This window comes from Schistocerca piceifrons, chromosome X (assembly GCF_021461385.2).
Source record: "Schistocerca piceifrons isolate TAMUIC-IGC-003096 chromosome X, iqSchPice1.1, whole genome shotgun sequence".
Lineage (NCBI taxonomy): Eukaryota > Metazoa > Arthropoda > Insecta > Orthoptera > Acrididae > Schistocerca > Schistocerca piceifrons.
In genome coordinates, this window is record NC_060149.1 from 615,881,720 (window position 1) to 615,909,013 (window position 27,294).

The 27,294-nt window shown below is 39.8% G+C and overlaps 1 protein-coding gene across 1 annotated transcript in view; it reads right to left on the reverse strand.

Moving 5' to 3' along the window:
• LOC124722553 (liprin-alpha-1) overlaps positions 1-27,294 on the reverse strand; it is a 410,311-nt gene that overhangs the window by 19,801 nt on the left and 363,216 nt on the right. Inside the window, exon 22 of the mRNA XM_047247695.1 lies at positions 24,450-24,713. Within this exon, the coding sequence (XP_047103651.1) occupies positions 24,450-24,713 (264 nt within the window). The remainder of the gene's footprint in view (positions 1-24,449; positions 24,714-27,294) is intronic.

Below are 27,294 nucleotides of genomic sequence, written 5' to 3' on the forward strand. Positions count from 1 at the left end.
TTCTATTAACTGCAAATCAGCATATAACTGTTCACCTTTTTCCATAATCATAGGCGCAAGTACAGGTTTTCATTCAGACCTTATGGCACAGAACCACTTGTACAAAATTTCATCCCACTGATCTAGTTTGGGCTTTTTCAAAGTTTTTTGTCATTCAGTGTCTTTTACTGCAGCAGTCTGTGAGACAAATTTTTAAAGTTGACCTTTATTTTTTTTTTAACATCATAATTGTTGAAGAACCAATTCTATATTCTTCAATAAACTTATTTCTATTCTCACCTTTCTCAAGTCAATTTAATGACATCAATCTTTTACTGTGTTGTTAATATAACATCTATATGTTTCACTTCCACATTGTTTTTGAGAGGTGCTCGATTGAGAAAACATTCGCACAACAATATACAGAACTACTGTAATTGTGATATAGAACAGCACTAATTGTGATTACACTTTACAACACAGCTTTTTAATCACTGTAGACCATTGGTACATGACAGGAGCTGCCTGAAAGGTGACTGAAACAATTGTTGGCACTACATGACTCAAAGTTATTGAATGCTGCCAAGAACAACCAAATTCAGCCAAAAGCATCTGAAATATTCAGTATGTATGAAGTGATGCCAGATTATTGAATGTGCCAGACTGTCAGATGCCGGATTAATGGGCTTTTACTGTACTATTAAAACAGCGGCACAATGTACATTGAACATTGTGCAAAACTCATCAAATGAATTCACAATTGTGATGAAAGACTTACCATCAGCTGTAGAACGGAATGATTACAATGAAAATTTGTGCCAGACTGGGACACGAACCTGGATTTCCCACTTATCGCTGGTGCAGGAAATGGGCTTTACGTGTCAGCCCCAAGAAAACTGTTACAGTACCATTTACAAGGAAGCATTTCCAACACACATACTCAAATCTTAAACTTATCAATGAAACTCTACCTGTAGAGAAGGTAATGAAGTATCTAGAAGTAAATCTGGATGAGAAGCTATTATGGACTGCTCACAAAAAGAACAGATGTTGCAAGGCGAAAGGTACTCTTACAAGTACTAGGAGAGCCTCTGGGAAAAACTGGAGTCTACACCCAAAGAGTAGGTACTAGATGTACACCATCATAATAAGACCTATGGTAATGTATAGGACTACAGTAGGGTGGAACAAAGTAGAACAGAAGGTTGCTGCTAAGGAGCTTGGCAAAGTGCAGAGACTGGCCTGCTTAGCCATAACAGGCTGGATTAGCAGCACACATAACAATGGGATGGAGACTATGCTGGAGGATGGACATGCCCCCATAACACCTCTGGATTAAAATGGAGGCAGGGGCATACATGCTAAAAACTGGAAATGACTGGATACCCTTAGGGTATCCTGAATCTCACACAAATATGGGGAATGTGGCAAATACAAAAATGGTTGGGGAAATGCAGGCTGACTACAAATTAACTTCCAGCTGCTTCAATAAACCTTTCAGTGTAACAATTAGCAGTAGGGAGCAGTGGAAGAACAAACGATGCCACTGTGCAGGAGACATAATCTGGTTTACTGACGGGTCAAAAACAGACGAAGGCACTGGGGCTGGGGTCTACAGGGTAAAGCCTAGACTAGACAGTGAAATCCCTCTAAGTTAACTGACCACAGTCCTCCAGGTGGAAATACCTGCTATCAAAGTGTGCACAGAGGTGAATTTGCATAGGCGTTACAAAGATCATAGCATCCACATTTATTCAAACAGCCAAGCAATTCTGAAATCTCTGTCAACCCCTGCAACAAGATTGAAGATTGTTGCAGAATGCCACAAAGTTCTCATAGTACCAGGAGAAAGCAACAGGGTAAACCTGCTGTGGGTCCCTGGCCAATCAGGAATCAGTGACAATGAAAAAGCTGATAGGCTGGCTAGGACAGGTGCGATGACTCCATTTACTGGATCGAAAACTGTCCTTACTGTCACTAAGACAATGGTTAAATTAAAACTATGAAACTGGATGAGAAGGCAGCATGTAGAATATTCTACCTATGATCCAAAAACAAAAACATGGCAAGCTAATGATGTAAAAGTAATTTTTAAGAGAAGTTCTGTAAACCTGAGCTTGAAGAGGAGACAAACTAAACTCACAGCAGGACTGATGACATGCCGTGGGTACTTTAAGAAATACCTACATACAATAGGTACAGAGTTGGAAGCCTCTAGATGTAGGTTGTGTGGGGAGGGTAATGAAGCTGCACCACACCTAATCTTTCAGTGTGAAGCATTGGAGATCACAAGATGAAACATTTGCCCCATCAAGTCCTGAAGAAATTGTGTTGAATAAATGACCAATAAAGGGCCTCCAACTACTCTTAAATAGTACTGGTTGACTTTATTGAAACTTCTGCCAAGCCTAAGTAACTTAGTCAGTCAGGCTCCAGATCTCGGCTTATAAACACCTACTGAGTGTAAAGTTAAGTGATTATCTTTCCCTGCCTTTTCCTCGAAGAATATTTTTAAAATTTTGTGCGCGTTTCTGTTTAAGAGGTGTATGCTCGCATTTTATAAATGTAAACTTGCGCAATCTGTTGTGCAGTTTTCATTTCTTCTGAACAGCCAGCTACATAGCTCACTAAGGCATCAGCATCCATTGGTGTCACATCAAGAGGATAGCAAGTTGCATATCTAGGATTCTGTCTGCTTTTATAGTTTAGTTGTTCAATTAGTCTTGCTAGGATGTGTGCATTATGTGTGCAGATGCTGGAGGAGCTGGACACAGTTCATGAACAGCTGAATGTGCTTTTGGCTACAGTCAGCTACCTCTAGAGCCACATCGGGGAGTAGCAGTGAAGGAGAATCTCGCGTATCACACAGGACACCTCAGGTGTCGTTTTTCACCCACAAGCTCTGCTACCTAGCATATCCAATGTGGTGGATGTATCCACACAGCAGAGTGGTGAGTGGTAATTCGTTCATATCGCTTGAGACAGAGGGCCAAGGTGGAGACTGGTCATCTGGCCTCACACATTCACCCTGTGAGTTGACAGGTGACTGCTCCTTCAGCAGGGTCTGAGCAGGCACATGGGGGGAGGCGATTACTAGTTATCGGGAGCTCCAATGTTAGGCACATTGTGGAGCCCCTTAAGCAGATAGGGCGCAGGGCTGGAAAGACAGTGAATGTTCACTCAGCATGTCTGCCAGGGGTTCTCATCTGAGATAGGGAGGTGGCATCACCTGCAGCCATCAAGTGTGCAGGGTGCAGTCATCTGCAAGTAGTGGCTCACATCAGCACCAATGACACCTGTGAATGGCTTCTGATACCATCCTCAACTCAAACAGGTGTCTGGCAGAAGAAGTGAAGGCTGCTGACCTCATGCATGTGGTGCAAGCAGAGACTGCAATTTGCAGCATTGGTCAGAGAGTTGATCGGGGTTCTTTGGTTTGGGGGCAAGTGGAGGGTCTCAACCAAAGGATTCATGAACTTTATGACAGTCTTGGCTGCAGATTTCTAGACCTGCATTATTGGTTGGGGATTTGGAGGACTCCTCGTGATAGGTCAGGAGTGCACTAGATGAAGGAAGCAGCTACTCGGGTAGCAGAGTACTTGTGGAGTGCACATGTAAGATTTTTAGGCTAGGCGGTAGATTGAAATACTCTGACGAACACTCGCCAGTTGATACACAGCAAGCAAAGTCAGACCATGTTGAGAGTAAAGATCTTTCAACTGTCAAACTTTTATCAGTAAATTGTCAAAGTACTTAAACAAGTTCCCAAATTTCCTGCCCTCCAGGAAAGTTCTCTCACTCAAATTATTCTCGGGACCGACAACTGGCTGAAACCTGAAGTTCAAAGCTCCAAGATATTTAGCGACTCATGGATCATATAATGGAAAGACAGATTAGAGGCCATAGCAGGGAGTGTGTTCATTGCAGCTGACAAAAATATTGTCCCTACTGAGATCAAAGTTGAGTGTGACATTGAAGTTATCTGGTGACGTATAACAAGTCTATGTGAAACCAAGTTATTTGTTGGATGTTTCTACCAACCACCTGATTCTGCTGTGACAGATGTGGAATCATTCAAAGAAAGTCTACAGTCAGTAGCGTGTAAATACCCAGATCATGCATTACTAGTTTGAAGTGGCTTTAACCAACCAATTATAGACTGGGGTGTCCACAGATTCATTTCAGGGGTATAGAAATATCTTAAACCCAACAGCTACAAACAGGCTGCACCTTATCGACAACGTCAGTATAGAACGGGAATTAGCGATCATGATGTCATTATAGCAACTATGGTTACAAAAGTTAATAAATCAGTTAAGAAGGGTAGAAGAGTGTTTCTGCTGGAAGAAGCAGATAAGCAGTTGTTAGCATCTCATTTAGACAGTGAACTGACATCAGTTAGTTCCAGTAAGGCGTTTGTAGTGCAATTATGGGCTAAGCTTATGCATATTGTAAATTGTATTATGGAGAATTATGTGCCTGGAAAGTAGATTAAGGAGAAAGAAGACCCATCGTGATTCAATAATGACGTACAGAAAATGCTGAGGAAGTAGAGGCTGATGCACTCTCGGTTCAAAAGGAAATGAGCAAATGATGACAAGTATATGTTAGCAGCAATTCATGCGTCTGTGAAAAGAGCTACACACAAAGCATATGACAACTACCACCATCATACCTCAGCAAAAGACCTGGCAGAGAATCCAAGGAAATTCTGGTCCTATGTAAAATCACTAAGTGTGTCAAAGGCTTCCATCCAGTCACTTATTGGCCAGTCTGGAGTGGCAGTTTAAGACAGCAAAATGAAAGTCAAAGATTTAAATTTCATGTTCAAGAAATTATTCACACAGGAGACTCAAACAAACATATGGTTATTTGACCATCAAAGGACTCCTTTATGGACAACATAGTAATAAGCATCCCTGGTGCAGAGAAACAACTGAAGGAGTTGAAAACAAATAAGTCATCAGGTCCAGATGCAATACAAATTTGGTTTTTCAAAGCATACTCTACGCCACTGGTCCCTTACTTAGTTAGCATTTATAGTGAATCTCTCACCCTGCACAAAGACCCGAGTGATTGGAAAGAAGTGCAGGAGACTAAAGTGTATAAGAAAGGCAAAAGAATGGATCTGCAAAATTATTGACCAATATTCCTAACATCGGTTTGCTACAGAATCCTTGAACATATTCTCAGTTCAAATATAATAAATATTCTTCAGACCGAGAAGCTTATGTCCACTAAGCATCACTCGTGGGAAACTCAGCTTGTCTTTTCCTCACATGATATACTGTGAACTATGGGTGATGGGCAAGAGGCACATTCCATATTTCTAGAAATCATATGACACGGTGCCCCACTGGAGTCTGTTTTTGAAGGTATGAGCATATGGAATAATTTCACAGATATGTGAGTGGCTCAAAGACACCTTAACTAATAGAACCCAGTATGTTGTCCTCGATGGCGAGTGTTCATTACATGCAAGAGCACTCTCAGCAGTGCCTTAGGGAAGTGTGATAGGACCACTGTTGTTCTTTATATACAGAAATGATTTGGCAAATAGGCCGCCATGTCATCCTAGGCCCACAGAATGGATTTAGGAAAGAGCTAAGCATGGACAGTGCTGTTCTCAGTTTCTTCCATCAAGTATACAGTGTTATGTCCTAGCCAGTAATGCCACCTGAACACGCTGCCAAAAGGTTGGCAGCATCAAAGTCCGGACGCCGTCCGCATAAGCAGCGCCAGCGAGACAGCAAATCGCCGCAAGTCTGCGCGCGCCACCGCTGGCTTCTGGCTTCTTAAGCGCTGGAGTCGCGAGCGCTAGGACAGTTCTGTATTCACCGCTCAGTTGTATACTCGCCACCGAATTGTGTACTTGCTAGTCAGTTGTGTGTTCATCGCAGCAGAGTTGTTGTTTGTCGTCAGCCGACGCTGACCTAGCCGCTCCGACTCGAACTGACAGATTTCTGTAGACACCGAGTTCACTACTGTGTTACTGTATCTTCATTAATAAAAGGTAAGTACCGACTTTTATTTAATATGAGTGTTTGGGCTTTCATCTTTCTGTTTACTGTTCCAGCGGACCGGTCGGCCCGCTATTAAAAGTGTGGCGGTGACTTCGTAAGCCATTTCTACAGCCAAAGTGTTTGTCGCTACGAACACCGCCACAAAATACAGTACTATAGAACAGGATATGCACACTGCTGGAATATTTCTCAGCCCAAGCAAAGCTTGTGACTCAGTAAACCATGGGCTTCTCTTTATATAAAAGAAAACCAGTCTGGGCACACAATATTAACATTACCTCAAAGAAACTTCTAGCTATGTACCTCATGAATCGGAAACAGTGTGTCAAACTGAAATACAAAATTTATAATAAGGTTTTAGCTTTCAAATAAACAAGGGAAACAGTGATAAAGAAGACCCTCAATGTTCAATTCTTGGCCCTTTCCTTTTCTGGAACATATTACACTAACAACATCGTACATATGTACAACTCTCACACTGTAAATTATGTTGATGACACCTCAGTTTTATTCTATGGCAAAAACTCCAAAGAAGTGGATTTTTTTTGTAACTAATGGGGTATTAGAATTAAGTACATACTTCCATGCTCATGGACTCCATCTGAGTAAGTCCCAGGTATTAATACTTGCAACTGGCAGCTTACAACATTCATATATAAATGACATATGCAGGATAATGGTTGAAGAAGTAAACAACTGTAAATTCCTGTGTGTCCATCAGGACCCAAACCTTAAGCAATTTAACCATATTAATGCTGACACTCTATATACCACCAATAGATATACAGCCCCTTAGGAGATTACATTCCATTAGATTACATTCCATTAGAACTACTGACAGCCTTGGGAGAGGCAGACCTAACAAAACTCTACCATCTGGTGAGCAAGTTGTATGAGACAGGCGAAATACCCTCAGACTTCAAGAAGAATATAATAATTCCAATCCCAAAGAAAGTAGATATTGACAGATGTGAAAATTACCAAATTAGCAGTTTAATAAGCCACTGATGCAAAATACTAACACGAATTCTTTACAGACGAATGGAGAAACTGGTAGAAGCCGACCTTGGGGAGGATCAATTTGGATTCCGTAGAAATGTTGGAACACATGAGGCAATACTGACCCTATATCTTAGAAAATAGATTAAGGAAAGGCAAACCTACGTTTCTAGCATTTGTAGACTTAGAGAAAGCTTTTGACAATGTTGACTGGAATACTCTCTTTCAAATTCTGAAGGTGGCAGGGGTAAAATACAGGGAGTGAAAGGCTATTTACAATTTGTACAGAAACCAGATGGCAGTTATAAGAGCCGAGGGGCATGAAAGGGAAGCAGTGGTCGGGAAGGGAGTGAGACAGGGTTGTAGCCTCTCCCTGATGTTATTCAATCTGTACATTGAGCAAGCAGTAAAGGAAACAAAAGAAAAAATTAGAGTAGGAATTAAAATCCATAGAGAAGAAATAAAAACTTTGAGGTTCGCCGATGACATTGTAATTCTGTCAGAGACAGCAAAGGACCTGGAAGAGCAGCTGAACGGAATGGACAGTGTCTTGAAAGGAGGATATAAGATGAACATCAACAAAGGCAAAACGAGGATAATGGAATGTAGTCGAATTAAGTCGGGTGATGTTGAGGGTATTAGATTAGGAAATGAGACACTTAAAGTAGTGAAGGAGTTTTGCTATTTGGGGAGCAAAATAACTGATGATGGTCGAAGTAGAGAGGATATAAAATGTAGACTGGCAATGGCAAGGAAAGCATTTCTGAAGAAGAAAAATTTGTTAACATCAAGTATAGATTTAAGTGTCAGGAAGTCGTTTCTGAAAATATTTGTATGGAGCGTAGCCATGTATGGAAGTGAAACGTGGACGATAAATAGTTTAGACAAGAAGAGAAAAGAAGCTCTCGAAATGTGGTGCTACAAAAGAATGCTGAAGATTAGATGGGTATATCACATAACTAATGAGGAGGTACTGAATAGAATTCGAGAGATTAGAAATTTGTGGCACAACTTGACTAGAAGAAGTGATCGGTTGGTAGGGCATATTCTGAGGCATCAAGGGATCGCATATTCTGAGGCATCAAGGGATCACCAATTTAGTATTGGAGGGAAGTGTGGAGGGTAAAAATCACAGAGGGAGACCAAGAGATGAATACACTAAACAGATTCAGAAGGATGTAGGTTGCAGTAGGTACTGGGAGATGAAGAACGTTGCACAGAATAGAGTAGCATGGAGAGCTGCATCAAACCAGTCTCTGGACTGCAAACCACAACAACAACAACAACAACAACAAGGAGATTACAAAAATCATTATGCTGTTACAAACCTGAAATTATTCTTGATATTAGAGTGTTTCAAATGAAATATTAAAACCTTTTGGCAACTTAAGTGAACCATTCTTCACCTACCTTTGTCATGGCCGAAGGCATTTTTTTACTAACAGAATAAAAGATGCCGAAGTGAGAATCATCAATAAAAACAGGGATAGCTATATCACCTAATTACAGGCTCATTTCAGTTCTTTCAATCTTTCCTCAATGTTTTGAGAAAGTGGCCTACAAGAAAAAACTGTCATTTTTTTTAGAGCACAACTTGCCAACTGCCACATGCTTTAGCTTTCATAAAGCACTCATCTCAGAAAAACCCATAAATGATCTCACAAAGGAAGTCCTGGCAGTGAAAAACTACAAAACTATCCTTCTGGTACATCCAGTCAATATACAAAGGCTTGCAATTGTATGGACCATTAAATTCTACTTTGGAAACTAAAATGTTAGGTCACAAATGACCTCCTCTTGCTTGGATGGAGTCTTATATTCATCATCATCATCATCATTTTAAATACAGGGCTTATCCATGATCCAGTTCCCGGCTTCACGAAGTTTATGTCCACCATTACTGGGGTCAACCTATGCCTCTCATTCCTATCGAGACGTAGTTCAGAGGATTGTAATTTCTCTCTCATTCCAGCCCATGATGCTTCCACCTATCTCCATATTAAGATATCACCTCATTAACAGCACATGTATTCAATTCATTGCAAACATTGTGGTTATCTGACAGTGCTAGGAGGAAAAAAAAGGATAAGTGTTTCTTTTTTATTGATTCGTGTACTGCTTGATATTTGTGCTGCTTTTCATCTGTATCATTACCATAACTCATGTCACAGTCAAGATATTTAAAATGTGCCACCTGCCAAATTATTTCTTGGTTAATTACTATCCTTGACCATACTGGGTATTTACCTTGAAAGACCATAACTTTCATCTTATGAAGTGAGATTTCAAAACTGTTATCTTTACATACTTGCTTTAGCTGATTTACTGCTATATGGAGATCATTTTCACTTTCTAGTGTTGTTACCTTATCATATGCAGATAGTAGTGCACTTTCACTTCTGAACCAAAACAGTTTGACCATTGTGCATCATGAGATTGAATGCTGCCAGGTAGTATTGCAGGTACATGATGCGGAAAGGAAAGCATGTAAGCACATCAGAGATAAACAAGCAACTGTTCTAGTGATAAAACGTGCAGCAGGTCATGAAAACTACTGACTTGAGTGACGTTTGATGAAGTGCAGATTGTTATGGCTCAGCACCTGGGAATGAGCGTCTTGTCAGCTGGTCACATGCTGCTGTCATGAGCTCCTACTGAAAGTTGTTGAAGGACAACAAGGTACTGGATATTCACACCCCAAAAAAGAACTTGGAGGTCTGATCCCCCCCATAAAGCAATATATGTGGTGAGCTGGTGCTAGCACAAGTGTTTTGGAGCACACTGTTCAGTGCATATTGACAACCATGATGGTCCACAGAAGATAACTCCTACATGTCCCCATGTTGACCAAACATCATCACCAATTACAATTACAATGGGCACAGAATCATCAGACAATGGATATCTGCCTCCAGGTTAGATGAATCACATTTCTTGTAACACTAGTTCGATGGCCGTGTCAAGATATGTTGCCATCAAGGTGAACAGCTGTTTGAAACATGCACCACATTGAGGATGTACGCTCGTGGGGGCAGTATTATACTATGGGGGAATTTACCTGGCCTTACATGGGACCTCTGGTAGTAATCAAAGACAATATGACAGGTGTGGACAAAGTAAATGTTATTCTGGATGACCTGCATTCTTTCATGCTCCACAGAGGAGGCCTATTATAGAAGGATAACTGCCCATGTTACAATGCTAGAATCATCAATGGTCTGTGGAGCATGATAGTGAACTGCCATCAAGTTTTCCCAATATGATCCCAATTGAACACACCTGGGACACTATTGGGTACCAGCTCCATAAACAAACCACACAGGAATTGCTGCTGCTTTCATCATCATCTTTGTTTCCCTTTCATCTACATCCATACTCTGCAAACTACCATGAAGTGCACGGCAAAGGGTACATCACATTGTACCAGTTATTAGAGTTTCTTCTGATTCCATTCGAGTATTGAGTGCAGGAAGAATGACTGTCTGAATGCCTCTGTGCTCATTCTCATGATCCCTATATGAGCGATATGTAGGGGGTTGTAATATATTTGTAGAATCATCATTTAAAACCAGTCCCTGAAACTCTGTTTTAGACTTTCTCGGGACAGTTTACATCCATCTTCAAGAGTCTGACAGTTCTGTTTCTTCAGCACCTCTGCACACTTTCCCATAGGTCAAATAAACCCTTCTTTGTCTATGTTCAATATCCCCTGTGAGTCCTATTTGGTACAGGTCCCACAAACCTGACCAATATTCTAGAATAGGTCACACAAGTGGTTTGTGAGCAACTTCCTTTGTAGACTGATTCCATTTTCCCAGTATTCTAGTTATAAACCAAAGTCTACCACTTGTGAACATTTAAAGCAAGTTGCCAATCTTTGCACCACTTTTACATATTATCAAGATCTTATTGAATATTTATGCAGCTTCTTTCAGACAGTAGTTCATTACAGAGGCCCGCAAGGTCATTAATATACAACGTGAACACAAAGGGTCCCCACACACTTCTGTGGGCCCACCCTAAGTTACTTCTGCATCTGATGATATCTCCCCATCCAAGATAACATGCTATGTCCTCTCTCCCAAAAAGTCCTCTATCCAGTCACAAATTTCACTTGATACACCATCTGATCAAACTTTTAACAATAAGTGTACATGTGGTACTGAGTAAAATGCTTTTCAGAAATCAAGAAATACTGCATCTACCCTACTGGCTTGGTATAAAGCTTTCAGTATGTCATGTGAGAAAAGTACAAGTTGAGTTCCACATGATTGATGTTTTTGGAATACATGCTGGTTGGCATGGAGGAGGTCAAGGATATTGGATGGTAGTTTTGTGAATCACTTCTACTATCCTTCTTGTAGAAGGCACATGGTTTTTTTGTTCGAGGCATCTACGATAAATTATAGTAAGAAGAGGCGCTATCTCAGCTGCAAATTCAGTATAGAATCTGATAACAAAAATCAGAGGCTACATTTGCAAACTGCAGCACAAGAATAGAACTATGCTTGTAATATAAAACATAAACTGTAATGTCCTATGTTGTTTTGTACTGGGTCCACTACTGTTTTTAACCATGAAACATGACATTTTAATGACTCTCTAAATATGGATCAACAGCAAATATTTCATTCCTACACCTTAAACTAATCATATACTATTCCAAACATACAAAAAAACTAGCTATTACCAGAAACAGATATTAATGAGCATACACTAAATAAAGAACAACAAGCAAAATGCTAGCTATTCTGTTCTGTAACAAGCTAAACTACAGTCAATACACAGACTAATTGAGAAGCTCAATCCAATATGTTTCAAACTGAGAGTATATCTCAGTTTTATGACTTGAAGGTACATTAACTTCTGAATCAGACTGATGAGGTCAAGGTGAAAAGATTCCCCAAGTGGAATGGAGATGAAGTTGACATCAATGAAAGAAAGAAGATAGAGCCTTAACATCCTGTTGACAGTGAGTGTGTTAGAGAAGAAGCTCAAGCTCACATTTAGGATGGCTGGTGAAGGAACTTGGCTGTATACGTTTTAAATGAGTCATCTTGATATTAGCTTCATAAATTTATAGATACCACGGAAAACCTAAATCTTTATGACTGGACAGAGACTTGGATCCTGGTCTTCCCAAATGCAAGTCCAGTGTTTTGCCTGTCAGTGATAACAAAGAAATCTTGTTTTAGTTACACTGGTAAATACTGCACCATAATCAAAGCCAAGTGGCAACAAACATGATCTGCAAAATACTTCTGTTAATAAGTTTTTAATACAGTCATGCTTTATGTATTTTTTTAATGGATAAGCTGGAATTTCATGCCACTGTAAAATTCTCTGTTTTGGACAAAATATTGTTGACAAAAATTCAAAGTTCCTGAAGGTTTACAACAGTTAATACCTGGTTGACTGAAAATCTTACAGTTCTCTTTAAGACGATCCATGTAAGGAATGTCCCAAAACTGCAACCACAGATTAAAACATTATAAATTGCAAATTTTAGGTTTGGATGATCAGCAGCTACATGTGTATGAAGGAGTGATGCCACAGGCAAAACAAAAGAAAGAGTATGGTACCATGTGGTTATAATTAAACTGAAGATGTTCAGAGTGCTGCAGTGCGAATTGTATACAGTACACAATGCTGAAACATCAAAGGTATGTTCATTAATTGGTACTCTTGGACAGTATGCTGGAAAAACATAATAGTTCCACTTTCCACCTCAAGTAGTCAGAATGTGGTATGGATGCAAGAAAAGGGGAGGAATGATCAAACACATGATAATGGCGGTTCTGGCACATTTATTAGGATATAAAGTTATATAAAGGAAGTTACAATATGTGTCAGGATGGTTTTCCAATCAGCAACATGTGCATTCATAATGGCATAGTTGACAGTTGCTCACAGCATATCCGGGGTGATCAAAGAGATACGTCATTGCATGCTATCGCTCAGATTAGGAAGAGCCCAGATGCATCCCTGACAGACACAATCTTTCAGATATTTCCACAACCAAAAGACACATGAATTTAGATCGGGTTAAATGTAGAAGGCCATACATCTTGAAATTGCCTGGAGAAGATGGGGTCATCACTGAAGATTTCTCGAAACAGACCTTTCACCTGGCAAGCAACATGTGGTTTCACCTCATCTTGCATGAAAATAATGATACAGTTGCATTCTTGCAAAGCTGGAATCATCTGTTGCACAAGAACGTCCTTATAATGTGCAGATATCACTGTACGAGGAGTGCTCAAAAAGAAACCAAACTTTTGAAATGGTGCGCCAACCAGCACAGAAAGAGCACTGCGGCTAGAGACCACACCTAACAGCAGGTTTAGACAACATACTGCCACTTGCCTTGGGTCACTGGAACAATTAGCATGCGAACCACAGTGGCTGAAGTAAGCATGTGTACAGCCTGATCATCGGATTAAGTGCAATGAAGGAGCTTGAAGAAAAACATGGTGTGTGAAATTCTGCTACAAACTTGTTTAAACTTTCACAGAGACATTTCAAATGCTTAGCCTAGCATACAGGGAGGACTGTACAAGTTGCACACAGTGCTACAAGTGGTTTAAACATTTTCAATAGGGCAGAATGTCTGTCTGTGATGATTCCAAGTCTGGACATCCTTCCACATCAACAGATGATGGCCATGCAGATAGCGTTCATTCTATGATTCTCAGAAATCTTTGTTTAACTGTTTGGGAAGTTGTTGACAATGTGGGCATCAGTATAGCAACATGCCATCAAATTCTGAGTGAAAAACTTGAGATGCATCATATCAGCGCAAAATTCGTACCACGTTTGTTGACTGAAGATCAGAAACAGACCTGTGTGAAACGTGTGAAGAACTGCTTGCCACTGATAATGACAATGAAAACTTTCATATGAACATCAAAAATGGTTCAAATGGCTCTGAGCACTATGGGAATTAACATCTGAGGTCATCAGTCCCCTAGAACTTACAATTACTCAAACCGAACTAACCTAAAGACATCACACACATCCATGCCCAAGGCAGGATTTGAACCTGCGACCGTAGCGGTCGCGCGGTTCCAGACTGAAGAGCCTAGAACCGCTCAGCCACAATGGCCGGCCATATGAACATCATAACAGGTGAAGAGACGTGGGTATACAGCTATGATGCTGAAACGAAGATGGAGTTGTCACAGTGGGTCGGCAAAGGGCCACCTCATCCATAAAAAGCATGCATGAGTCGATCGAAGATGAAGGTGATGGTTGTGTTTTTTGACTACAAAGGCATTATCCATCATGAATCTGTGCCACATGGTCAGATTGTAAACAAAGAAGTCTACCAGGAAATCCTAGTGCAGATGAGGGATGCTGTGTGCATGAAGAGGCCTGAATTGTGGGAAAATCAGAGTTGGAGGTTGCATCACCATAGTGTACCAGCTCATGTGTTACTCATTGCCTGCAGCTATCTAGCACAACACCACATTCCCATTGTGTCCCATCCACTGTATTCTCTGGACCTAGCCCCAGCAGACTTTTTCCTGTTTCCCAAATTGAAAAACACGTTGAAAGGACAATGTTTCCAAACCATATAGAAGATACAGGACAATGAAATGAGAAACCTGTCCACCATCCCACAAAATGCATTCCAGGAGGTATTCCGAAACTGGAAGAAACAACGGAAACGGTATTGCCAGTAGAGTAAACTATTTTGAAAGGGTACTGCTTAAAATGTTGTACAATAAGCAACAAAGCTGATACAGGAAATGTTCGGTTCTTTTTGAACACACCTCATACAACCAACGGGCCTGTGAGGTATCATCTCCATGAAGAAAAATGGACTGAAAATGAAGGAGTTGGTGAAACACCACCACACAGTCTCATATGGTGAGTGAGGTGGATGTTCCTGTACAACATGTGGCAGAGTAGAACCACATGTGCAAAAGTTCTGTGCATTCACAGCACTGTGAAGAATAAAATGAGATTCATCTGACCAAAGACTATTCCCTGGCACAAGTCATACATATCCAATTGTGCAAAACAATGAAGGGCAAAGTTCAGCATTGTTTCCTATCTTGGGGCGCTGTTTGGTACATACTCTGAATCTGGTAATATACCAGTGTAAAATGCACCACAACTGTTTATCAGGAGAGAGACAATTCCCATTACGCAGTTTGAGCACTGGCTGTAGAATATGACGCATGTGATGTGTGGTTGGCTTCAGTTACAGCAACTTCGTCAACAACTGCCATGGAAATGGGCTGCCTTCCTCTCCCTGCTGCACCACCTAATTCACCTGCTTCTTCAAATTTCTTGATCATTTCTTTACCCCATTTACTGACATAAGGCCTCGTCACAGTTGTTTCTGTCAGCGAAATTCTGGCAATGCAGCACTGCTATTGCTGCCATTCTAATAAAAAAAACTTTATCAGCAGTGCAAAGTCTTTCTTCTAAATAGTCATTGTGTTTTGTATGGAAAACTTCAACCTTCTTAATGCTTTACACCAACTGTCACTTCACAAACAGAATCAACATGTGTTGTCAAGCAACAAACAGCATAAAGATGTCAAAACAGGAAACTTTTCCCATCCTGATATATACAGCATGCACTGCAGCACTCAAACATCATCAGTTTAGTTATAACCATCTGGTCTATTCCACACAAAGAGTTAATTATGAAAAAATTGTGTGTAAGACAAGCACTGCAATCTTTGAATGCTATGGTTCTGCAACAGCTGCAGAATATTTCAGGATGAATGAAAATTTGTGCTTGAAAAGGCTCGAACCCAGATTTCCCGCCTGTGGTGAGCAGTTGCCTTAATTAGTTCGGCTATCCAAGCATGCTTCCAGGAGTGACCCAAATCTCAATTTGTCCTGTGTCTACTCTTCATACCACTTCACACCCAAAATTAAAACAGAAGTCAATGAAATTTAGTGACCCTGAATGAAAAAATGTGCATTTGACTTCATCTATCAGAGAAGTTAATCAGTAACATTTTCTTTAAAGTAAAAGGTGTTATTTTTATTGGCTTCCATGCAAATATTCAATAAATCAGGTGACTATTGCACACAACATCTCACCAACTTGAGGAAAAAAATTGTGAGAAAAGACCTGGACTGAAAATAACAATAATAATAATAATAATAATAATAATAATAATAATTACAACAAGAATCTTTCAAAAAGACGAAGCATCTCTCCAACAGAAATGTTCACCCTATCGCTAAGATTCAGCACCCTCTGACTTCCACCTATGCCCACATTTTTATGAATTTGTGGCTGCAAACTGTTTTCAATCCTATTCAATAGCTGTGATAGCCATGGATGGGTATTTTGGAAAATTTTCATAATCACATTTCAGTCACTGAATCTGCTCACTGGAAAATGAAACAGAGTCTAAACAAAAATTAAATGCATGTTTTACCTAAAAAATGCCTTTCACTGTCTGTCCAATATCTTTTTAGCATAAAACAGGTAATCCCTAAAAATTCACTAGACAACAAAGCATTTCTATTAGTCACTCCTCATACAAATATCAAATTCTCTAGCTTCAAGGATTTAAAAAATACTGCTAGCTGTACGAGAAGTACAAAGGTCTTTCATAAACAGGTCTCCACTGTTATACATGTAATTGGCTCGTTTATTTTTAGTAAATGCTTCTGTAGTGAAGTCAATATTAATCTAGCATCAGGGGGTGAACAACAGTTTGTAACAAAGCAAGTTGGGACTATCCTATATTTCCTTACACTACTCCTGACATAATTTTATTTTGTTTTGTTTCTGACATATTCTTGTTAACAGTAAATATACAATACAGATACTTCAGGAGTAAAGGAGACCATTCACTGAAAAGCAGAAGCATTGAGCCATTTACAGGCAAACACAAAAAAAGAAAGAAAACTTGCTAGCCCTCAGAGTAATCCTTTTCCAAGCTAGAGTACACACACACACACACACACACACACACACACACACACACACACACTGTCTCTTTACAGCACTGGCTGAAGACACAATGCCATTCCATTTTGGCAGGACAGCGTTGGGGTTGTATCAGATAGGATGGGTAGAGGGAGACAGAGGTAGGAGGCAGGGAGATGGGATGGGGGTGGGTGGCTAGCAGATAAACGGGAGGCAGCAAGCTTGTTGGTTAGGAATGCAGGAGGAAGGTGGGGGTGGGGGAGGGGGCACGGGTTTACGGGCTAGGCTTGTGATGGATGGGCGTCAGTGCCAGTGGGGAACTGTGCACACTGAATGTGATGCAGAGACATGAATTGGGAGGGTGTGGTACAACAGAGCAAGGGAAAACTGTGGGGTGGAGGGTGTGGGATACTAGAGGTTGAGACCAGGACAGTTACAGGAGCGAAGGACATGTTGTAAGGATAAACTCCTGCCCACTTAGTTTAGAGAAGCTGGTGGTGAGGGAAGGATCCAGATGGCCTGAGCTGTGAAGCAGTCATTGAAACTGAGCAAATTACACCTGCTTTCAGAGGTGGCCTGGTCTCCAATGGGTGGCCACCAACAGTGGATGACATACTTGCAGTGATGAGCACTCCCTTACCCAGTATGCTGAAGATCTCACGAAGGCTTTCACAGATAGGTGCTACACCCCCCCCCCCCCCCCCCAAATATATGTCCATAAACAGATTTCTCATGCCATATTCTCACACACCCCCAATCCTCCAACCAACCACACCCAAGAAACAGCTACAAAGTAGTGTCCCTCCCCCTCATCATCATCCAATATCACCCCGAACTAACAACTGAACCTTTTCCTTCACCAGCACTTTTTTTTATTACAATGCCTTGAAATGAGGGATGGCCTTCCCAGATCCCTCACAGCCCCTCCAAAATGGTGTTCTGCCAGCCACCCAACCTACACAACATCCTAGTCCAACCCTATGCCACTCCCACTCCCAACCCATTGCCACAGATATCATATCCCTGTGGAAGACCCCGGTGCTAGACCTGTTGAAATGCACCCACCCAGCACTTCTTACTCCATTCTTGTCACAGGCTTATCCTACCCCACCAGAGGAAAGGCTAGCTGTAAAAGCAGCCATGTCATATACCAACTCTGCTCCAAACAATACACAGCTTTTTATGTCAGTATGCCTGCCAATGAGCTGTCCACCAGCATGAATGGCCACCACCAAACTGTTGTCAATAACAAAGTTGACTGCCCAGTGGCACTAGATGCAGCTGAGCATAAAATGCTCAATTTCAATGGCTGCTTCACAACCCAGGCCATCTGTATCCTTCCCTTCACCACCTGTTTCTCTAAACTACACGGGTGGGAGTTATCCTTGCAACACATCCTTTGCTCTTGTAACTGTCCTGATCTCAAGCTCCAGTAACCCACTAGCCCCACACCCTCCACCCAGCAGCTTCCCATTCCTCTGTCCTATCACCCCTCTCAATTCACATCTCCACCACGTCACCTTCATCGTGCGCCATTCTACTCTGGCTCAAACCACTATGCCCACATGCCTAACCTGTGCACCTGTCACCCATCCCTCCCACATTCCTGGTTAGCAAACTGGCTGCTTCTGAGCCACTAGCCACTCATCCCCCCCCCCCCCAACCCCCCTCTACCCACCTCACCCAAAACAGCCCCCATCTCCAACGTAGTCCACTTGCTGAAAAGTAGCAGTGGCAGTGTGCGTCCAGCTGGCACCATCTAAGGACATGGTGTGAGGAGAGGGACATGCACGTGTTTGGGCATGTGCGAATGCACCTGTGCACTCTACCTCATGAAAGGATTGCTCTGAAAACCAGCATTTTTTTTCTGGTCTCCTTTACTCCTGAAGTATTTACATTCTACCAGATCTTTCCTGTAAATACATGATAGTAACACAAAACAGATAATTTCTTACCAATTCAGTATTTCATTAAAATTTATTATTTATGGAATAGTGTTCAGACTAGTGAAGATAACAGTATATTTGGTTTCTACGGAAACATTTTCTTTAAAGGAATATTCAAGATGTATGCTACAGGCAAACCAGGTGATGCTGAAGTCTTCTATGAGAAAATAAAAACCAAACTAAACTAAACTTCATTCCATCTGAACACGCCTTGGAAGGTCCAACAGTAGTGACTGGCCACCATGCCATCCTCGGCCCACAGGCGTCACTGGATGCGGGTATGGAGGGACATGTGGTCAGCACACTGCTCTCCCGGTTATGGTCACCCATCCAAGTGCTAGCCCAGCCTGACAGCGCCTAACTTCGGTGATCTGACGGGAACCAGTGTTACCACTGTGGCAAGGCCATTGGCTCTATGAGAAAATAGCTGTTTCTAAATTAATAGTTCTTATTTGAAAGTTCTAATTCTCCCCTTTTCAACAAACATTTTACCTTTTCCAAAAACCTCGTATTTCAAAAGTTATTTATATTCAAATTTTTTTTGTTCTAGAAAGTTCCAATCTTAAACTGTTGTTATTTACACAATTCAGTACCATAGTTCTGCAGCCCTGATTTTTCTGGTTCCAAAAATGGCCACTTTCATTAAAATAACTTGTGATTTTGTTAATTATTCAAATTACAAAATTTCACTTTCTCAGAAATTCTTGGTTTTTAAATTACTACCTAACATATAGTAAGACTGTATTTCAATAAAAGCAGTTTCTGATATTACATGTATCTATAATATTTAAGCTTTGTACATGAAGCCTCAGTCCATTGGTACTCGGCATTCATTAAGTCAACAGCATGTAGTCACCACGTAATCAGTTAGTTAGGTTTTAGCCGTCATTAAATTAATACTATGTAGTCAGTCAGCACCCAATAGTCAAATTGTAACTATCCGGTTGTTCCAGTCTGTGACACACTATAGAATGTGCAGTTATTTAGTTAGTGCCCAAGAGAGAAAATGTACACACCATGTAATATTCAGTATAGCCATATAAAGTAACATGTTAGCCTACCAGAAGTGAACTTGTTGCTATGGTTCTAACTGGTATAATTCACTAACCTGCTTCAAATATTAAAGCTCCTGTGTGTAAATAAATATGAAGAGATCAAAAATAAATTGTTGCAGTGTGGTGCACTTTATTCAGCATAAAAATGTTATCACATCTATTACTAGCAGAACAAAAGACCAACGGAAAGCCTAGCATTGTATGGCAATACTACCAAGGCAGAACTTCACACTGATGCTAGCAGTTATGGTATAGATGCAGTTCTAGTGCAAATTCAGGAAGGTGTTTATGCTTCCAGAGTACTGCCCAAGAGCACTCTCCAAGATGAATTACTCTACAACTGAGAAAGAGAGCCTTGGAGCTGTTTGGGCCATCAATGAGTTCTGGCTGCATTTATTTGGTGAACCATTTATCAGTGTGACAGGCCACCTTTCACTACACTGGCTGCTAGCCTGAAGGTGCCTTGACAAGCAAGATGTGCACTGAGGCTTCACGAGTACAGTGTCACAGTGGTATACAAATGCACACTCAGATACAAAGATGTCCACTGCCTTTCAAGGAATCCTTTGGCAGAACACACCAGCTTTCATGAAATCTTAGTCATAGCTAAACTAAATGACAATGCTGGTGAACAGAGGGTATATCCAGCACTTCTAAAAACCACAAAAGTCTTAAAGGATGCGGAACTGACCAAATGAGAATTCAAGTTAATTAATGGAGGGGAAGTAAGATCGCGTGAAGCGGAAATCTTGCTCATCATCCCAGCTCAGCTATGGCCAGCTATCCCAAAGTATTGCGATGAAGCTTCAACAGCTGATCACATGGGATTTGTAGAGATTCTAGACAGAGCTAGACACAGGTATCACTGGCCAGATCTCTACCAACCCATTAGACAGTATGTGAATCAGTGTAAGGAGTGCCAGAAACAGAGGCACATGCCGCAGTTGCCTTCAGGGCATTTGGTACAAATTCCTCCTGCAGCTATGTCATGCCAATGAACTGGATTTAACTCTTGGGGAGGTTCCCAAAGTCAACAAATAGGAATCAGTGGATAATAGTCCTTTCTGGCTACCACATCCGTTATGCTGCCATCAAAGCTGTGTCGACTCCTGAAGCTCTGGAAATTAGAAAGTTCCTTGTAGAAGAGGTTATTCTGAAACACTGAGTGCCCTATGTGATGGTCTCTGATCACAGAAAAGTTTTCCAGTCAAGAGCAGTATTAGAAGTAATTTCACACTGCAACATCATAAACAAGATGACAACTGCCCGTCTCCCACACATGAATGGCCTCACAGAATGCTTTAGTATGGTGTTGGCTGATATGCTTTTGATGTACTTTGATACTGAACAGAGAGACTGGAATACAATACTGGCCATCGTGACATTCACATATAACAAAGTGAAGCACAATGCACAAGGCTTCACAGGCTCCATAGCCACAAGGTCAAAACGCTAACCTATACACTGATTCTTTTTCAGCTGGATGATACTCAGGATGACTAAGTGAAACACCCCATCACCAGGACCAAAGAAGCTGGCTCACATACAGACCATGAATACCAGGAGAAAGACTGAGAACACTATTATGCCATGCACTGGTCAATAAGATCCAGCCTGGGAGGCTTGGTATGGATTTTTTCACCTGAACGGAAAGTAGGACAATTGGAAAAGTTATTATGTGTTACTTTAGGCCGTAACTTAATCTTTGCCACGTATACAATGTCACATACAAAGTCAGGGATTCTGGCCCTTCATCAAGAAAAAAAAAGCATAGAGACATCATCCATATCCTACATACCGAGCCTATCACAGTTTTGGGACACAAATCGAGATGGGGGTTCTCATTCAAGGAAACTGAAGATGCCCTCAAAGATCACAAAGCTTTGATGGGAGGGGCTACCTCCAATTTCCATCATATGTAGTGAAGAGTATGAGGTAACACAACCAAAATGTGAGGATCTGCCAGTGCTACTATACAGAGGACCACTGACAACATCCATATCCATGGTGTTGTAGTTCACTTAAATGAGAACTTCTGAAACAGCTGGTCACTACTGTTTCTCCAAGGGAGGGAGAAATGCCATAAGCTGTGCTGCACGCAGTGTGGGGTAGTGGTTAGTGTCACTGCAAGATGTGCTAAGGACAACACCATTATCAACTATTTGTTATTTAGTATTTATCATTTGTGGAATGATTTTGTAATTTCTTATGTTTGTCATGTTTGTACATTCTGGGATATTTGACGTTTGTATAAATACCAGCGTTCTGGGACATTTGATGTTAGTATAAATAGCTGCACTTCACATCTAGGCATTCAGTTCTGCTTTGTTCAGACACTGGTGTTCATAATAAATATGTTTTCATGGCTAAGTGTTGTAGTTTCACTGACAACCCTCCTTTGGGATTGAACTTGAGTGTGACATTATATATAAAGTAACTGCTCACGCAGACTTCATCACACAAGAACATGACTTCTGACTTCTGCAGCTGCAGTTCTTCACACACTTGTTTCAGGATAATCTTCTGCCTACATAAATGTAGATCGAGCATGCGAATTTTATAAGATCTATCATAATTTCTTGTTGTTGCAGTTAATAATATTGTGCCTATAAATTTCTGGAATCATTACCATGTCTACCATTTCCATGTCAAAAAAACAGGACTGAAATTTAATGTTAATGTTATTCATACTATATGGAATCACCGAGACTGCTCTGTGACCAGTATAACCTGAATATGTATATAACAAATGGATGACCTAAGACACATTTGTAGCTACCGTGACAGACAGTAGTATCATAGCCAGTGGATAAAAGTACACAATCAATTAGAAATGAGCAACGACATTTAACAGGACAATCTATGCCAGTGAGTATTAAACATTCTAATGTAAGTAAATTGGCCCATAGTAAAAAGATATTTGTTTGCAGATATATGTTTATTAGCATTTTCTTTTAGTTTTGACCAATACTGTTTTTATTTTACTTGGTTCATTTATTGAATGAAAAATGTTAGATAGGCACAGTTTTGAGTATAGGGTTAATGTTTTTCTTGTTTGTTCCTTTTATATTTGTATATTGTTCAACGTTTTTATTTAAAATACAATACCACCACATTCTCAAAGATGAAATTTACTGTGAGTTCCGTGACACTCCTCCATTTTCCTGCATTTATCCATTTCTGTTTATTTTATGGATGTTGCTTAAGTTCCTCATATATTCTGTAGTTACAGTGATTATTCGATCTTTTAATTGTTTTGTGTGTCATTCTTCATCTTTTACATCTACTGCATCACTCTCCATGTTTTATACTTCCTGAAGTAGCCTTATCAAGTACTAATTTTATTTTATTTTATTGGTATTTTTATTAATATAAACTGTTATTTAGGCTTGCTGTTCCAGTTTTGTGTTAAAGTTCTTTCCTGTTTACTCCCTTTATATTTATTTACCACTCAACTATTTACTTTTCACATTGCATTACCACCACTCTATCAAAGATACTATTTACTGTATGTTTCTCATATGTAACTTCTTTTCCAATGTTGTTAACAAACATTGTAACTTCTTTGGTGACAATAGTCAGTAAATGTCTGAAGATGGCCTTGTAAGCCGAAAATTGGCTAACACAATAAAAGTAATACTGTAGAACCAAAGCAAACTAGTGCTTTCCATTTATTGTACTGTTGGCTACCAAGAACCAATGGAAGATTCAGTTAACTCAATACTATCGTCTGTAAGAATAAGGGATTTTTTATTTAAAAGAACCATAAGGTATATTTTGTGTTCTCTGATTTATATATTTTCACATTCTACATCTGTATATTTTTCTATCAGCAAAACACAGACCTGTGATATTTTCTATATTAGTCACAAAGTTCGCTTTATTATGACTGCTCCAACTTAAGACTAAAAAAACCATCTCCACACTATCTACTTCTAGTTTTTTCCAGTTATTCCTCAAAAATGTTCATATTGTCAACCACTTTTCCATTTATATCAATGAAAATAGTCAAATTTTGAAAATATTATATAATTGGATAGGCAGAAAAATCTACTCACTAAGTGACCTTCTGCCAGAAGAAGGAGCCACTGGCTCCAAAAGCTTGCTCATTCCTTTAACCTTTATGTGTGTGTTTTTCCGCCACCACTTGATGAGTAGATTTTTCATCTATACAATTATATGAAGTTTTTTGTTTAGGAAATTTATGTTTAATCCCTTGGCATTTTTAATCATGGTTGTTGTGTGTGTGTGTGTGTGTGTGTGTGTGTGTGTGTGTGTGTGTGTGTGTGTGTGTGTTCTGTTGTAATTAACCCAGTCATAAGAAGAACCCAATCTGTTATGAATAGCTAACCATATCAGATGTTTCTAAATGGTGCAAGACTGAAATAGGGAAGACATAAATTTAAATTTGACTGAATGGAGGAAATCACATAAAAGGACGGTGAGTCTGTGCTTCACCAGTAACACATTTTTTATGCAATTCAGTTGGTGAACATTTTATATTCAGTCAAAAAAAAAATTTTTGGCCGTTTCTGCTTACCTGTGGAAACTGTCCACCATCTTCAACTGTCCACGTAAGTCTTTTTTATTAAGATGATCGAGCATACGAGCATCCACTAGACATTCCATGAAGGTTGTGCGATATTGTGGCAGGCCCAGGGAAGGTAACCATGCATTTCCCACCCATTCATGATTCATATCTCCAAATGCTAATGTGGTACGTGATGTCTTTGGTGCTGATGGACTTGTCAGAGAAACCATCTCCTGAATGGCCAGTCGGAGTTTCAGCCTGTGAAGCGGGTTGCTGTAAAACAAAGTGCACTTGTTACATGTATATCACAATTATGTATAGAAGGAAGTAACACAAAATACTGTATTTATATTTAACAAAAAAACAACAACAGCAAAGCTCTAAGAAGACATGCAAAATAAAAAATAACAGGGACACAAAACTTGCTGCAATTCAAATAAATGATTAATACAAGTAAAATAGAAGGCAGGAGGGACATAAACTTCTTATTTCATACGAAATTTACAAATTTTGTATGAAAATTTACACAGTATTTCTTCTGTGCTGCTCAAAAAATGGGGACAATAACTATGGTAGTCTGTCTTCACAACTCTACGTTCTTGTTTCAACCTTCGGATGACAATGATGAACTCTCTTTATGATATGGCAAGGAAAGAGTAATGTATACCTGGTATGATATCTGTCTGTAGTGTAAGTATTCTGAAGGGATAAAAATCCTGTCAGAATTTAGAGTGGAAAAGCAACGTTCAATACCAGCAGAAAATGTAGAGACTGTCAAATGTGTGCAACTTTAGTGAATGTAGTGTGGCTTCCATGTTCCTCTTTTTACACTTTAGTGAAGTGTTAATATGGTGGCTTTTGTTGGAAGAGAACTAGGAACTCACGAGAATTTTCCTTTAGGAAACTTTCACAGTGTTTGGTAGGAGAGTAATGGTTTCTTTAACCATCTAGCCAGGCTGACACACATGTGCGTGTTCAGCACTTTCTGTATGATTCTGCAGGGCATGCTGCTATCGTGCTGGGTATAATTTCTGGGCTATTTGGAAGCCGGAAATTACTATTCTCCTGCTGAATCTTTTTCTATTTCTCTGGAACATAAGGAGTCAGATTTTACACGTTCTCAAGTGTCACAGTCAACAGAAATGGACAAGTTATGACATATCTGACTGCACCATAAGATACACCAGATGTCATAGCCGGCCGAAGTGGCCGTGCGGTTAAAGGCGCTGCAGTCTGGAACCGCAAGACCGCTACGGTCGCAGGTTCGAATCCTGCCTCGGGCATGGATGTTTGTAATGTCCTTAGGTTAGTTAGGTTTAACTAGTTCTAAGTTCTAGGGGACTAATGACCTCAGCAGTTGAGTCCCATAGTGCTCAGAGCCATTTGAACCTGTCATACACTTGTAAGCAACAAAATGTTGAGAAACAAAATGTTGCTAACAATTTATGGTAATATTATGAAATTTATGTCTAAACAGCACAAAAAATCTGTAATCATGTTTTTCCACTAAACTACAATTAGCCATCTTATTAGAAGAAACATGTTTGCACTGCAAGTTGAATCAGATGTATTATATTACTTCATACTGTATAATGAATGTTGTTATTTTCAACCACTGGATGTCACTTAAAAATCGATGTGATTGTCTGAAACCATTAATGACAATACAATAATGCAGTTGTGTTGAAATTATTTCTTAAGTTATCACTCAACAGATGTGGAATCTCCTCAACAATGGGAGAGAGTGTAACAATTTGTATTTAGCTGTGCAGCAGCGACGTTGACAGTGAGACTATATTCTCACAATATGTCAAAACAAGCTAGATATTCTGGTGATGAGGGTGATTATACTGAATACAATAAATTCAGTGAAGACTCTACAAATTTGGGAAGTGCCAACAGCAGCTCTGAGGAAAACTTCAGTGACAGCAATGAACAATCAGAGAGAGATGTTAGAATTGCAAGTTTTCACGAATGGAATGAAACTGACGTGAGTAATTTTCCTCAAACCCCTCCAGGTTGCCCTTTTATCTGAAGCCTGAAAGTAACAACAAATTTAGATACAAATACTGCGCCATTTGAAAATAAATTTTTTGACAACATTTTGATTTGTATCCTGGCAAACGAAACCAGTAAGTACGCATACCAGGAAATCTCAAAGAAGGTGTGCTGTATGTTGTTATCAAAGAAATGCTGATGGGAGAAAAATACAGAAATAAGAACATGGAGCAAAGACTGCAATGTGGGCTTGTGTATGGAGCCTTGCTTCAGAATATAACTTACTCAGAAAAATTATAAAGGAGTTTCTCTAGGGTTTAAAACGAACACAACTGTCACATTTCCCACATTACAAATATTAAATGTCAATAAATAATTACTTCTACATTCAGGCTTTGGTTTTCTTGTTACACTCCTTTGATATAATCCTTATAGCTATTCTAATTATCAAATAAAACCAGTGCACAATTTAATACAGGAAAACAAGAAGATTAGTGGCAGTTGGATGATTAATTGATTAGATTTAACAGGTTTAACACAAATGTTTCATTGTTTACCAATAACAAAAATAAATGTAATGTGTGGTGTTAGCAAATATAATTCAACTGACAGGTATATTTTCATTTTCAACATAAGACAAAAATAAAGAACATACTTGTAAAATAAGTTGACAGAAAATAACACCAAAATTAGCAAAAACTAACTCTTGAACTGGCCAAAAATAATTCTGGTATTGATCAAAAACAGCACAAAACTGGTAACAAGTAACATCAAAACTGGCAAACATTATTTGTGGGGACTTCAATGTAGATTCTCTGAAAGAGAGTAATAGGAAAAATGACCTTGAAGTATTACT